A 16,174-nucleotide genomic window follows, 5' to 3' on the forward strand; every position below is an offset into this window, starting at 1 on the left:
CTGCGTTCCAATTCTTCCCAAAGGTGTCCGATAGGGTTGAGGTCAGGGCTCTGTGTCGGCCAGTCAAGTTCTTCCATACTGATCTCGACAAACCATTTCTGTATGGACCTCACTTTATGCATGGGGACATTGTCAATCATCAAACAAGAAAAGGTCCTTCCCCAAACTGTTGCCACAAAGTTGAAAGCACAGAATCGTCTAGAATGTTTTTGTATGATGTGGTGTTAAGATTTCCCCACTGGAACTAAGGGGCCTAGCCCGAACCATGAAAAACAGCCCCAGACCATTATTCCTCCTCCTCCAAACTTTACAGTTGGCACTATGTATTCTGGCAGGTAGTGTTCTCCTGGCACCCACCAAACCCAGATTCGTCCGTTGGACTGCTAGATGGTGAAGCGTGATTCATCACTCCAGAGAACGCGTTTCCACTGCCCGAGTGTCCAATGGCGGCAAGCTTCACACCACTCCAGCCGACTCGTTGCATTGGGCGTGGTTGCTTCTAGGGGCAGTTTGGAACTAGTTAGTGAGTGTTGCAACCAAGAACAGATGATTTTTTTGCGCTACACGCTTCAGCACTCAACAGTCTCTTTCTGTGAGCTTCCGCTGTTGCGCCTAGACGTTTCCACTTCACAATAACAGCACTTACAGTTGACCGGGGCAGCTCTAGCAGGGCAGAAATTTTGGGAACTGACTTGTTGGAAAGGTGGAATCCTATGACAGTGACATGTTGAAAGTCCCTGAGCTCTTCAGTAAGGCCATTCTACTGCCAATGTTTGTCTATGGATTGAGTACACAGATTACATGGCTGTGTACTCAATTTTATACACCTGTCAGCAATGGGTGCAGCTGAAATAGACAAATCCACTAATTTGAAGGGGTGTCCACATACTTTTGTATATATAGTGTATGTTGGTGAATATAGGTATTGTGTAGGTGTTATCACAAAGTAATAAAGATTTTTTATCTCGAGATATCCAACCAAGCACTGATTAAGCATTCTACATCACATTCAACACACACCATGTAAAGACCAACAAGGACGTAAGAGAAAGCGAACTTTTTTCCTAACTTTATCATGCCAGCAAGCACATGCAATAGATACAAAGCATGAACAGGATAAAGTAAAATATAATTTCAAAACTTACCCTGGTGGGGTTAGAGAGTAGGAGAAGTAGTATTCCCTGTTTGGAGAAGCAGGAGAAGGTACCACCAGACATTTCTTTAAGGCGTTGCATGACTGTTCCCTCTGGCTGTATGTCCTTATCCAGGGGTGCCATGCACCCCAAAAATCTGAGGGGGAACAAAGTACACGAGGATGGCTGGATTGTCCGGAGGGGGGATATGCTCGAAACAACCACCCGAAACAGCTTTTTCCTGTAAATATTATACTTCATTTTTCTCCATATCTAAGCATACCGTTTGAACTGTCTGTATCAACCTCTCTGGTGATGTAAATAAAAACAACTAAATATGCTCTCTGCAGCTCTGATAAGATCTGGGTAAAAGATTGAAAGGAATGTGATGCTTATTCAGTACATGTAGTTATTGCTTGCTTTTCTAAAGTCTACCAAACTTGCCAGCAGGCATGCCAGCTACGATAGTTAGACAAGCTAACTTGACTGACAGCCTGGAATGGCTTCTTGGTAGCAAGTTATGAGGTTGGAAAATTGGAACCTATCTGGGCAAGCTAAAGCCAACTTCATAAAATTGCTAGGTGGCTAGTAGTATTTCAGAGAAACAACATAACATTTTTTGGTTTTAATTCAAGAAAGTTGTTTTGAATGTATTTTTCCAGGACAAATCTGAGGGGGCACATGCCCCTGTACCCCCTATGGGAATGACACATCTGTTCTTATCAATGTCACTGTGTCACGCCCTGACCTGAGAGAGCCTTTTTTATGTCTCTATTTAGGTTTGGTCAGGGTGTGATTGGGGTGGGCATTCTATGTCCGTTTTTCTATGCTTTGTATTTCTTTGTTTTGGCCTGGTATGGCTCTCAATCAGGGACAGCTGTACATCGTTGTCGCTCATTGGGAGTCATACTTAGGCAGCCTGTTTTCCTTTGGGGTTTGTTGGTAGTTAATTTCTGTTTAGTGTTTTACACCTGACAGAACTGTTAGGCTGTCAGTTTCTTATTTAAAGTGTTCGATCTTTAATAAATTCATGATGAGCACTAATCACGCTGCGCCTTGGTCTACTCTCTTCAACAACGGCCGTTACACACTGGTATCTGACAATTGACTAACCAAAACACACCGAGAAGAAAGAGAAGAGAAAGAGCAGACTTCCTTTTGATGATGGCTGCTGTTCTATACAATAATCACTGTATGTTAGTTGAAAAGGAAGTCAAATTCTATCTTTCCTATCTGAATATACCCCTTTCGCTTAGCTTGAGAGTTAGTTGAGGCGTGGCTGTGTTTGGGGTCTATCACTGTTGATCAGTCTAATGGTGGTGGTTTTAGAGCCTAGCTGGAGCCTAGTTTCCTAGCTGCTGCTGGTTGTGTGGTTAGAAGATGGTGCCGACGGAGATGGCAGCTTCATACAGTATGCCTGCAGGAGGGTTTGCATGACTTCTGGATAATCAGGTAATTCTCAAACTTTAATGACTTATGCCATGTTAATATGATATCTGAATGAGAATGACTAACAAAATCAATGAAGGCCCCCTAGAAAAAAAATATATTTGGGGATCTGAAACAGTCTTTGAATGTTTGCAATTTTAGTTCAAACCCTAACCAGAGCTCAATGGGAATGTTAACTAATGTTATGGGAATGTTCCCGGTTTACTGGGAATGCTCTCAATCAACAATTTTTGCAGTAACGTCTTACTTTCTATGACAGTGAGACTGTATGTTGTTTATCTCCCTTAGTTGAATACACTGTCACTCTGGAGAACCAAAATGTAAATGTGTGTATATGGGAAAATGAAGAACTGCAAAGCAGACTGGGTATTGCTATTGGCCTTGGTTTTTATGGCAGAGCTCATTAGAATAATACTCGGCATGCTTTGCAATTGTTCATTTTTACATAGACATTTATATTTAGTTAATTTAGCAGATGCTTATATCACACAATAGTGCTGACAGACTTTTGATACCAATTTAGGGTGAAAGGGGGCCACAAAATTGTGAACCGCTATGAAGTAATGGTATAGAAAAGTATTTTGAAAATACAAATTACAGCTTTTGTGTCACGTCCTGACCAGTAAAAGGGGTTATTTGTCATTGTAGTTTGGTCGGGGTGTTTGTTTAGGTTCTATGTTTTCTATTTCTATGTTGGGTTTTTGGCAATTACCTCCAATTAGAGGCAGCTGTCTCTAATTGGAGGCCATATTTAGTTGTGTTTGTTTCACTTGTGTTTTGTGGGTGGTTATTTTCTGTATAGCCTGTGTGCCTTATGGAACTGTTTTCGTCATTTGTTTATTTTGTTTAAGTGTTTTCTTTATTAAATAAATTAAGAAGATGAGCACTTTACCCGCTGCGCCTTGGTCCTATCCTTACGACGCCCATGACATTTTGAAAGTATCTTGTTACAAAATACAGTTTAGTTCCGCCCCACATCAACACAAAATACTCAGAAGTAATTCAAATATGTATTTAAAATACATACATACCACCCATCTGGTCATAGCTCAATAACCCAACTAAGTGACCCAACCACTGGGCCAAAAATAACTCAATGTGTGTTCTGTCCACTACTTACCCATGAAAACAGTTGTGAATTCAGGAATCTATCAGGAGGGACTTATTACACTGGTCCAACTTGCTGTTGGGTTTGTGAGCAGAGTTTATTGTATTTCTGTTCTTATTCTCTTTATTTCTCCCCTTGTGATTAGTGGAACAGCCCAAGCTTGCCGTGGTGGTGAAAGAGAACTGCAATGCTGGAATTGTTATTGGAATATTGGTTTTAGGATTTGTGTTCAGAGGTTTTTCAACATATTCTTCTCAGAAGTAAAAGGGTTTTAATTTTTATTTATATCATTTCACCGTGTCTCTAGATGTTTCCATATGTGTTTATAGCTGCTAAATCAAATGGGACTGTTTTAGATGTATGTATTATGTTTGTCCGAGTCCATCACAATGTGCTTCTCAAGTGCTACTGCATTTCTAAGTGAATTCAACACCCTGTCTCCTTTTTCTCGATATTTATAGGCAGAATTATTGTAATATGATATATTTATTGTCTGATTGCAAAGATCCACATTTTGTGAGCAGATAGCATGTTGAATTTCTGTGAATGTGACTGAAGATGAGGTATTAAAACAATTGTTATTATAAGGAAATGTACAGCTATTTACTCTACAATACATGAACTTAAACTACAATACACAAAGAAATAAATGTCCACTATTGTAGAATCACCGCTTTTCAGAATATATATATATTTTACTGCTATTATTAGTTATTGCACAACAACTATAAACAGTTAATGCAACAATAGAATACAATGGGCTATATCTTAAAGGCCCAGTGAGGTCAAAAATGTGATTATCTTGTGTTTTATATATATTTCCACACTATGAGGTTGGAATAATACTGTGAAATTGTGAAAATTATGATAATGCCCTTTTACAAGAGCTGTTTGAAAACGGCTGAAATTTCAGCCTCTTTTTAGTGGGATGGAGTTTTGCCCTTCCATGGTGACATCACCGTGTGGTAAATTAGTTAATAGATCAATAAGAAAGAGTTCCAAACCTCTTTGCCAAAACAGCAAATTTTCAGTTTTCCCCTCCCCACTCAGACCACTACCAGACAGTGTTACCAAAATTCTTGCATGAGAAAATTCCCATTTGCTAAGGTCTTTAGTTTCTTTTTGACTATTTGAATTGAAAACAATCACAGTAAGGTACTTAATTGTTACCCAGAAATTGTTATTTTGAGATAAAAATGGATGCACTGAACCTTTAATAAAAAAAGTTATGTAAGCCTGAATCTCTTGAAAATAAAAGTTTCTAATGCATGCACTCGCACACACACACACACACACATTTATTTATATATATATATATATATATATATATACAGTTGAAGTCGGAAGTTTACATAAACTTAGGTTGGAGTCATTAAAACTCGTTTTTCAACCACTCCACAAATGTCTTGTTAACAAACTATAGTTTTGGAAAGTCGGTTAGGACATCTACTTTGTGCATGACACAAGTCATTTTTCCAACAACTGTTTACAGACAGATTATTTCACTTATAATTCACTGTATCACAATTCCAGTGGGTCAGAAGTTTACATACATTAAGTTGCCTATGCCTTTAAACAGCTTGGAAAATTCCAGAAAATTATGTCATGGAGTTAGAAGCTTCTGATAGGCTAATTGTCACTATTTGAGTCAATTGGAGGTGTACCTGTGGATGTATTTCAAGGCCTACCTTCAAACTCAGTGCCTCTTTGCTTGACATCATGGGAAAATCAAAAGAAATCAGCCAAGATCTCAGAAAACAATTGTAGACCTCCATCAGTCTGGTTCGTCCTTGGGAGCAATTTCCAAACGCCTGAAGGTACCACTTTCATCTGTACAAACGATAGTACGCAAGTATAAACAAGTATGGGGACACGCAGCCACATCAACCGAGTAGATGTCCTAACCGACTTGCCAAAACTATAGTTTGTTAACAAGAAATTTGTGGAGTGTATGTATGTAAACTTCCGACTTCAACTGTATACAGTACCAGTCAAATGTTTGGACACACCTACTCATTCAAGGGTTTTTCTTTTTTAATATTTTTCACATTGTAGATTACTAGTGAAGACATCAAAACTATGAAATAACATATATGGAATCAAGTAGTAACCAAAAAAAGTGTTAAACAAATGAAGTAGCCACCCAAAGTAGCCACCCTTTGCCTTGACAGGTTTGCAAACTCTTGGCATTCTCTCAACCAGCTTAATGAAGAATGCTTTTCCAACAGTTCCCACATATGGAGTTCCCACATATGCTAAGTGCTTGTTGGCTGCTTTTTCTTCACTCTGCGGTCCAACTCATCCCAAACCATCTCAATTGGGTTGAGGTCGGGTCATTGTGGAGGCCAGGTCATCTGATGCAGCACTCCATCACTCTCCTTGGTCAAATAGCCAGTACTCAGCCTGGAGGTGTGTTTTGGGTAATTGTCCTGTTGAAAACCAAATTATAGTCCCACTAAGCGCAAACCAGATGGGATGGCGTATCGCTGCAGAATGCTGTGGTAGCCATGCTGGTTAAGTGTGCCTTCAATTCTAAATAAATCACTGACGGTGTCACCAGCAACACACCCCACACCTCCTCCTGCATGTTTCACGGTGGGAACCACACATGCAGAGATCATCCGTTCACCTACTCTGCGTCTCACAGCGGTTGGAACCAAAAATCTCAAATTTGGACTCATCAGACCAAAGGACAGATTTTCACCGGTCTAATGTCCATTGCTCATGTTTCTTGGCTCAAGCAATTCTCTTCTTTTTATTGGTGTCCTTTAGTAGTGGTTTCTTTGCAGCAATTTGACCATGCAGGCCTGATTCACGTAGTCTCCTCTGAACAGTTGATGTTGAGATGTGTCTGTTACTTGAACTCTATGAAGCATTTATTTGGGCTGCGATCTGAGGTACTGTTACCTCTAATGAACTTATCCTCTGCTGCAGAGGTAACTCTGGATCTTCATTTCCTGTGACAGTCCTCATGAGAGCCAATAGCTGTCATCAAGGCAAAGGGTGGCTACTTTGAAGAATCTCAAATATAAAATACATTTTGATTTGTTTAACACTTTTTTGCTTACTACATGATTCCATGTGCTATTTCATGGTTTTGATGTCTTGACTATTATTCTTCAATGTAGAAAATAGTAAAAATAAAGAAAAACCCTTGAATGAGTAGGTGTGTCCAAAATATGACTGGTACTGTGTGTATATATATATATATATATATATATATATATATATATATATATATATATATATACACAACATGGCAAAAGTATGTGGACACCGGCTCATCGAACATCTCATTCCAAAATCATGGGCATTAATATGGAGTTGGTCCCCTCCTTTGCTGCTATAACAGCATCTACTCTTCTGGGAAGGCTTTCCACTAGATGTTGGAACATCGCTGTGGGGACTTGCTTCCATTCAGCTACGAGCATTAATGAGGTTGGGCACTGATGTTGGGCAATTAGGCCTGGCTTGCAGTCAGCTTTCCAATTCATCCCAATGGTGTTCACTGGGGTTGAGGTCAGGGTTCTGTGCAGGCCAGTCAAGTTCTTCTACACCGATCTCAACAAGCCATTTCTGTATGCACCTCCCTTTGTGCACGACGGCATTGTCATGCTGAAACAGAAAAGGGCCTTCCCCAAACTGTTGCCACAAAGTTGGAAGCATAGAATCGTCTAGCATGTCATTATATTCTGTAGTGTTAAGATTTCCCTTCACTGAAACTAAGGGGCCTAGCGTGAAACATGAAAAACAACCCCAAACATGACGGTGCCACGATTAAAGTCACTGAGCTCTTCAGTACTGCCATTCTACTGCCAATGTTTGTCTGTGGAGATTGTCTGAAATAGCTGAATCCACAAATTTTAATAGGTGTACACATACTTGTAAATATATACAATATATATATGAGATCAACAAAGGGGGAAGATTACAATCATGAAAAAGTAAACAAATAGTGTAGGGCGTGATGAAATTAAACAGTAACATTAGGCCTATCTACAGAATATACACGTGTAAGATGCAGAGGATGCAGAGGGTTCTATATCTATGGGAGGCCCAGCCTATGACCACATCCTGTTCAGCTCACAGTACTTCCTGGAAAGGAGAAGGGTGGGCTTCCCGGCGTCCAAACGTGATCTTGTCATACAGAGTCTGCGGCTACATGTGACAGACAATCAAGAAGAAACTGTTTCAGCATCAAGAAAGGTATAGACTATTCTCAAAGTAGACAACATAGTCTTCCATTCAATCACAGACATTTTACCATTATGACCATTTATATCTTACCTTGTCCAATCTTGGGATAACCAGATCATTGACAGTCTCATATATGGATATTGGGTTTACCTGACTCTTTGATATTGTCTGGAATCAAAATATAGTACCATTACAATACAGTACATACAGCTTCCTCACAATCAGATAAATAATAACGACAATGCATACTTACATGTTTCATTCTTGTGTTGTCCATAACATCAGCATATATTGTGTTGTCAGTTAGATCTTCTGTGTTTAATAAGAACAAAATATCAACCAATCAGAAACATCTTAAACAGGGTATCAACAAACATACCCAGGAATTAATAAACAACACTCATAATGGGTTTCACTCTTTTACCATTTTTTAGTAAATCCCCAAATTGAAAACAAAATCATATCAGCTGAAGAATACTTCTAGAACCACCTGAAATGTCACTTTAAGTATAGTGGAGGCCCCTAAGCTGTACATACCTGTGTTGCTTCGGCCCCTGCAGCAGCACACTGCCACAGCTACAGTGAGGATCAGCACCACAGCGCCTCCTACTGATACTCCGAGGTAAATGGAATTCCATGCCAGTCCTGTCACATATTGTACACCACACATGATTAGACTATACAATATGATAACGACTACAGGGCTCTATGTCTTATACAGGTAACTGCCAAAATAAAGGAAACCCTTGAGTAAATGTCTCACAAAGTAAAATGAAACCAGGTGCTTCCACACAGGTGTGGTTCCTGAGTTAATTAAGCAATTAACATCCCGTCATGCTTAGGGTCATGAATAAAAATGCCCAGTTGCGGGCCTCTCGAGTGGCGCAGTGGTCTAAGGCACTGCATTGCAGTGCTAGCTGTGCCACTAGAGATCCTGATTCGAGTCCAGGCTTTGTCGCAGCCGGCCGCGACCGGGAGACCCATGGGGCGGCACACAATTGGCCCAGCATCGTCCGGGTTAGGGGAGGGTTTGGCCGGCAGGGATATTCTTGTCCCATTGCACTCTAGCGACTCCTGTGGTTGGCCGGGCGCAATGCACACTGACACGGTCGCCAGGTGTACGGTGTATCCTCCGACACATTGGTGCGGCTGGCTTCCGTGTTAAGCGGGCATTGTGTCAAGAAGCAGTGCAGCTTGGCTGGGTTATGTTTCGGAGGATGCACGGCTCTCGACCTTTGCCTCTCCCGAGTCTGTACGGAAGTTTCAGCGATGGGGCAAGACTGTAACTACCAATTGGAAACAGCAAAATTGGGGAGAAAAAGGGGTAAACAAAAAATCCCAGTTGCCCATTATTTTGGCTACCATGACTAGAAGAAGAGATGTCAATGACTTTGAAAGAGGGGTCTCAATGGATTATAGGGGGTTTAAAGGGGGTCTGTGTGTCTCAGTCACAGGTCTTAACCCAATTGAACACTTATGGGGGATTCTGGAGTGGTGTCTGAGACAGCGTTTTTCACACACCATTTGAACCCCCGAGCCGGATAAAAGTGTCTGCTAAATGATGTAAATGTAATCAAAAGTATTACATATTATATTTGACAACATAAGCGTATAAGCACAATAAAAAGTGTATAGAAGGGATTATTATGATATCTAGGTACCTGTGGTGGTTGTGTCATTACTACACTTTACTGTCGTAGAGGCAGTTTTCCAACTGACTAGGTTGGAGGCGTTGCACTTTACACTGATGTCTCCCTCTGCTGGTGAGAGAGAGAAGTGAATCTGCTGGGCGTCCCCGTAGATCTCATTGTCTCTCTCCCAGGTGTAGGTAATGTTGGGGTAGCGGGACACGTTGCACACCAGCCGCACCGTACAGGAGTGGTTGGCCAATAGCTTGATGTCTGTCTGGATCTCCATCTTCAATATAGGCTCTGAGAGAGAGAGAGATGTAATCAGTCGTTAACGAGATGTTACCAGAGTGTAAGACAATGGATGGAAGATGTCATTAACACTATAGTCATAGAAAAGGAAACAAACTATGTAAAAAAGCTGATAGCTGCCTACCGTGAACCTGCAGAGTGACAGCCTTAGTGGGAATCTGATTGTCTGTTTCAGCAGTAACTAGAAATTGCCCTGAGTCTTGCAGAGTCAGTTTCCTAATTGTTAAACTGAAGTTAATGACATTCAACTCTAGTCTCCCCTCAAACTGGGATCCAGGTGAATATACAACTTTTGAGTTGAATTCTGCAATATCCTTTCCTCTATACTTCCACTGCATTATGGTGACATTTTGCCCCTCTAAGCCTGCAGGGATCTCCACGGAGTCCCCTACTGTCTTGTGGAACGACAGGTATGAAGAAACACCCACACCTGAAACACAAAAATGTACATTGGCATTCTGACACCAAACAATGGTTTCACTTTACATTTCAGTGCACTTACTACTGTGTAATTATTCATGTACGTACTGTGCAGCAAGTATTGTAATTACTCATCGTTACACTGTAATACTTGTTACAGTGTGCCTACATGAATAACTACACAATAATACACTGCAATGCAAAGTCCTACCTAGTCAATAATAGATTATAATGGATTGGATTTATATAGCGCATTTCCAGGTTTAATTTATGCTGTTCGTGGCACTTTACATATTTAACTTTATATCTTTATGTATCTGAGTGTGTGGGTTCTTTTTGACTTCATTAAAGTCCCCTCCTCCACCACATTCAGTAGAACAGGATGAGATGACAGGAAAAGAGAAGTGGGGGTGGATCTGATAACCCCTCCTCAGCACATAAGTACAAACCACACTGTGTTTGTTTAATTATTCACCAGAAATGTATCATATACTGCATGGGCGACATTATAAATACATGTCAGTCTGAAGTAACAAATTAGAAACCCTTACACGAAAAATCATCTGTCTTCAATTAAGACTAAATAAAGTTACAGCTCAATAAGGTGTGGTATTTAAGGCCTGACTGTAGTTATCCTAGTCCTGCAGTGTCTCTTATTATATAATAAAAACAATAATTTGATACAGTCCCGTATTGCCTTAAATTTAATGAATGACATGCATTTCACATCGTAAGATTTGTTGCGTTCTAGAAGCACTGCAACAGCTGCTGACCCAACCACACCATTGGCACTCATTCTAAACTGCAGAATCACTTCATCATGATATGTTGCTAAATATAGGTATTATGTAGGTGTTATCACACAGTAATAAAGCAAAAGATTCTAAATATCCAACCAATCACTGATGGCCAGGCATTCTACAGTCAATACACACCGTTGCAAAGACCAACAAGGAAGTTAGAGAAAGCTAACGGTTTTACTAACTTTATAATACAAGAAAGCGCATGCAATAGGTACAAAGCATGAACAGGAGAAAGTATATATTTTTTTTTACAAAACTTACCATAGTGGAGGTTGGAGAGTACGATAAGTAGTATTCCTTGTTTGGTGAAGGAGGAGAAGGGACAACCAAACATCTCTTTAAGGCGTTTTATGACTGTTTCCTCTGGCTGTATGTACTTATCTATTGCCGTCACTGGTAGCTAGCAGTTGACTAACCAAAACACACAGAGAAGAAAGAGTGGAGAGGAGAAAGAGCAGAGACTTCCTTTTGACGAGGGCTGCTTTTTTATAAAAAGAATTCCCGTATGAGTCGTGGGTGTGTTTGGGGTCTGTCAGTGTGTTGATCAGTCTGATGGTGGTGGTTTTGGAGCATGTGTTTCCTAGCTGCTGCTGGTTGTGTGGTTAATGGTCATGGTGTTTCACAGATACCGGTAGCTTTGTTACTTTATGAGCAGACCACCCAAAGTTGCAGAGAAAGAGACAGAAGGAGTGAGACAGAAAGAGGAAGAGAGGGGGGTTAAGAGAGAGAGAGTGAGAGAGAGCCAAAATATAACAGTGTGTGTGTATTTTCATTTAGGCTTCATATACCTGCAGAAGTCTTTGCATGACTTCTTCATGCTCATAGGTCAGTGTGGCTAAGGGAAATGAAACACCTGCCAACTTTCTCGGAAAGTAGTGGGTCCCTGGTTACTGACAAAGGCACCTCTTCTACTTGGAATTCAACACAGTAATTGAAATATTCAATATTGTTTCTGTGTAAATACCACACCTTGGCTCATGAGTCTAACCTTTGCTTACTTGGAAGACCGCTTTGCCATCATAGACGTGCATGTCCACATTTCAAGATTAAAAAGGAACTGCCGCAGAATATATGACATCATAAGTGAGAAGAACTGTTATTTTCAGGCACACTCTTCCCCAAAAATCATTCTGAAAATCGCAATGTGTCTTCAGCTGATGGGGTACGGCCTTTTAACTTTGTTAATGGGGCATTTATGTTATCTTCAAGATTCAATGTTGTAGATATAATTAAGTCCAAAAATGCATGTAGAAATAGCAGATTGCCCTTTAACTCACATTGTGGAGCCTGAGATCTATACTAGGCTTAAAGGAGGTTTGACCAAATTAGGTTGTATGGAAAAGTTGACGATGACAATATCCATTTACTGTAAGAAAACACTCATGCCATCTGGTGGATAAAACATAGCTTTTAAAACAAAAGCACAATGCAAAGATAATGTAAAAGTACAGGCCATTAGAAGAAAATGTGAATAATACTTAGAATATTTTGGAAATTCATGTACAAGTATGTTATTCTATCATCTGAATGACAGACAACTAAACAATAAAACTCAATACAAAGCAGATACAATTGCTGTATCTGCAGATAAGATCCATCATCACACCATATAATTCAACAAAGCTGTTACAGTGAAACAATTAAATCATGCTTAAATACAATATATCTGTTGGTAAACAAAATAATAAAAAAATCCTTAATGTACAAGGTGCTATTGTGTGTGTGTGTGTGTGTGTGTGTTTGTGCTTGTGTGTGTTTGTGTGTGTGTGTTTGTGGGTGTGTGAGCGTGTTTGTGCGTGTGCATTGAGCGTGCATAATCCATGTTCCCAGGTTCCTTCTGCTCCTCTGCTGAAGATGTGTCCCTCCATCCTTCCATCCCTAAATCCTCCCACCCTGGCATCCCTCCCTCCATCCCTCAAGGACCTGCAACATATTACCACGCAACGTTGTTTAGCACATGCAGTCAAACAAACTCTAAGAATTAAACAAAGAGACATACTTTAAATAGATACATTATACTTTGATATCAGAGCATTAGTTCCATATTAGTATCATATTAAGTATCAATGGCATATGGCTATTAGTCTTGGCTGGGGATGTGCCTGGCTTCACTTCAGAATAGACTGAATCTGCCTCAGGTGGGGTTGCTGTTTCTGTAAGGGGTGAGGATAAAACATCTGTCACAAGCGTCGATGAAGGGGACCCAAAACGCAGCAGGGAAAAGTGCTCATCTTCTTAATTTATTAGAAATAACACTTAAACAAAAGAAACAAATGACTAAACAGTCCCATAAGATGCACAGACTATACAGGGAATAACTACCCACAAACAGAAAAAACAACAACACCCCTACTAAATATGACCTCCAATTAGAGGCAACAAAGAACATCTGCCTCCAATTGAAGACCAAACCAATAATCCCCAACCTAGATATAGACAAACTAGAAATCCAACATAGAAATAGAGAACATAGAATAAACACAAAAACACCCCCTGTCACGCCCTGACCACTCTACCATAGAAAATAACAACTTTTATTGGTCAGGACATGACAACATCAGAATAATATAACAGTTATATACAGAATATTATGCAGCTAGTCAATATGGGGTCAAAGAGGTGTGAGGTTATGATAGGGGGAATATGGAAGTAGGGTTGTTAAGTCTTACCTTTCTTCTTCTTGGCTTTGGCCTTCTGTTTAAGCTCAACCTCAACATAGGTCACATCAACAGGTTCAGTTGCTGCTGAAAATGGACATTTCCAGTCAACAAATGAAGGAATTAGCTTATTCCATATTCATCGAAATTGCAAAATCCCACAATTAGATTTCACTGATTGCCGACCAGTACAATGGGTCTTACATGTGGCCTTCCCTGGCTTGGCCTCGGCGGCAGGTAGCCTAGTGGTTAGAGTATTGGGCCAGTAACAGAAAGTTTGCCAGATCAAATCCCTGAGATGATAAGGTAAAAATCTGTTGTTCTGTCCCTGAACAAGGCAGTTAATCCACTGTTCCTTGGTAGGCTGTCATTGTAATTAAGAATTTCTTCTTAACTGGCTTGCCTAGTTAAATTAAATAACAAAAACTCAGAATAGACTAGATTTTCTTTCGAATCAGCTGGCATTTTGGAGGAGGAGGAGGACTTTTTTTTTTTTCTCCCCAATTTCGTGATATCCAATACGTAGATACAGTTTTGTCCCATCACTCCCGTACGGACTCGGGAGAGGCGAAGGTTGAGAGACGTGCCTCTGAAATTTGGCTTGACACCTAAAACCCTAACAAACTTTTACAGATGCACAATTGAGAACATCCTGTCGGACTCTATCACCGCCTGGTACGGCAACTGCACCGCCCACAACCGCAGGGCTCTCCAGACGGTGGTGCGGTCTGCACAACACATCACCGGGGGCAAAGTTCCTGCCCTCCAGGACACCTACAGCACCCGATGTCACAGGAAGACCAAAAAGATCATCAAGGAAAACAACTGCCCGAGCCACTGCCTGTTCACCCCGTTACCATCCAGAAGGCGAGGTCAGTACAGGTGCATCAAAGCTGGGACCGAGAGACTGAAAAAAGGCCATCAGACTGTTAAACAGCCATCACTAACACAGAGAGGCTGCTGCCGACATACAGACTTGAAATCATTGGCCACTCTAACAAATGGATCACCTGTCACTTTATTAATGCCACTTTAATAATGATGTTTACTTATCTTGCATTACTCATCCCATATGTATATACTGTATTTTATGCCATCTATTGCATCTTGCCAATGCCGCTCGGTCATTGTTCATCCATATATTTATATGTACATATTCTTATTCCATCCCTTTACTTAGATTTGTGTGTATAAGGTAGTTCTTGTGTAATTGTTAGATTACTTGTTGATATTGCTACACTGTCGGAACTAGAAGCACAAGCATTTCGCTACACTCGCAATAACATCTACTGACCATGTGTATGTGACCAATAAAATTTGATTTGATTTGATCTCAGCCCTTCTGTCTTTTTCTCACTATTCTGTCTCTTTCAATCCCATAAAAAGTTTTATTTTTCTTCTACAAAACATACCATAGTGGAGGTTGGAGAGTAGGATAAGTAGTATTCCTTGTTTGGTAAAGGAGGAGAAGGGACAACCAAACATCTCTTTAAGGCGTTGTATGACTGTTTCCTCTGCTGTATGTACTTATCTATCGCTGTCACTAGTAGCTAGCAGTTGACTAACCAAAACACACAGAGAAGAAAGAGTAGAGAAAGAGCTGAGACCTCCTTTTGACGAGGGCTGCTGTTCTATAAAAATAATTCCCGTATGAGGCGTGGGTGTGTTTGGGGTCTGTCACTGTGTTGATCAGTCTGATGGTGGTGGTTTTGGAGCATGTGTTCCCTAGCTGCTGCTGGTTGTGTGGTTAATGGTCAGGGTGTTTCCCAGATACATACTGGTAGCTGTGTTATTTTATGAGCAGACCACTCAAAGTTGCAGAAAGGAAAGAGGAGGGAGACAGAGAGTGTGAGACAGAAAGAGGAAGAGAGGGGGGTTAGAGAGAGTGGATGTGAGAGAGCAAAAATATCATAACAGTGTGTGTGTATTTTCATCTAGGCTTCATATACCTGCAGAAGTCTTTGCATGACTTCTTCTGCATGCTCATAGGTCAGTGTGGCTGAGGGAAATGAAACACCTGCCAACATTCTCGGAAAGTAGTGGGTCCCTGGTTACTGACAAAGGCCCCTCTTCTACTTGGAATTCAACACAGTAATGGAAGTATTCAATATTGTTTCTGTGTAAATACCACACCTTGGCTCATGAGTCTAACCTTTGCTTACTTGGAAGACCGCTTTGCCATCGTAGTCGTGCATGTCCACATTTCAAGATTAAAAAAGAACTGCCGCAGAGTATATGACATCATAAAACTGAGAAGAACTTTCCTTTTCAGGCACACTCTTCCCCAAAAAATAATTCTGAAAATTGCTAAGGGTCTTCAGCTGATGGGGTACGGCATTTTAACTTTGCTAATGGGGCATTTATGTTATATTCTTCAAGATTCAATGTTGTAGATATAATTAAGTCCAAAAATGCATGTAGAAATAGCAGATTGCCCATTTAATTCACACATTGTGGAGCCTGAGAT

At 40.5% G+C, this 16,174-nt stretch overlaps 1 protein-coding gene across 3 annotated transcripts; it reads right to left on the reverse strand.

Moving 5' to 3' along the window:
- Window positions 1-7,530: 7,530 nt before the first annotated feature.
- On the reverse strand, window positions 7,531-15,381 carry LOC115198462 (natural killer cell receptor 2B4-like). Of its 3 annotated transcripts, none has more exons than XM_029760421.1 (7): window positions 15,120-15,381; window positions 9,952-10,257; window positions 9,549-9,818; window positions 8,425-8,532; window positions 8,141-8,199; window positions 7,978-8,055; window positions 7,531-7,848 (listed from the first exon to the last, which is right to left on the reverse strand). In XM_029760421.1, the coding sequence occupies exons 1-7, from the start codon at window positions 15,190-15,192 to the stop codon at window positions 7,774-7,776; spliced, it is 969 nt and encodes a 322-aa protein (XP_029616281.1). In that variant the 5' UTR covers window positions 15,193-15,381; the 3' UTR covers window positions 7,531-7,773. The 3 variants fall into 3 exon arrangements, with proteins under 3 accessions (XP_029616281.1, XP_029616283.1, XP_029616280.1); XM_029760423.1 differs by lacking the exon at window positions 15,120-15,381 and adding an exon at window positions 11,312-11,752 and having other exon boundaries at window positions 8,038-8,055; XM_029760420.1 differs by lacking the exon at window positions 15,120-15,381 and adding an exon at window positions 11,312-11,749.
- Between the last annotated feature and the right edge of the window lie 793 nt (window positions 15,382-16,174).

Source organism: Salmo trutta, chromosome 8 (assembly GCF_901001165.1).
Source record: "Salmo trutta chromosome 8, fSalTru1.1, whole genome shotgun sequence".
NCBI classification, from domain to species: Eukaryota; Metazoa; Chordata; class Actinopteri; order Salmoniformes; family Salmonidae; genus Salmo; species Salmo trutta.

What these genes read in the sequence shown, in the direction of transcription:
- LOC115198462 (XM_029760421.1), bottom strand. Translation starts at nt 15,192, where the DNA reads ATGTTTGGTTGTCCCTTCTCCTCCTTTACCAAACAAGGAATACTACTT. An exon ending in TGTCACTCTGCAGGTTCACG is followed by an intron (nt 9,819 to 9,951) that starts GTAGGCAGCTAT and finishes TCTCTCTCTCAG; the next exon opens with AGCCTATATTGAAGATGGAG. An exon ending in TAATGACACAACCACCACAG is followed by an intron (nt 8,533 to 9,548) that starts GTACCTAGATAT and finishes AATATGTGACAG; the next exon opens with GACTGGCATGGAATTCCATT.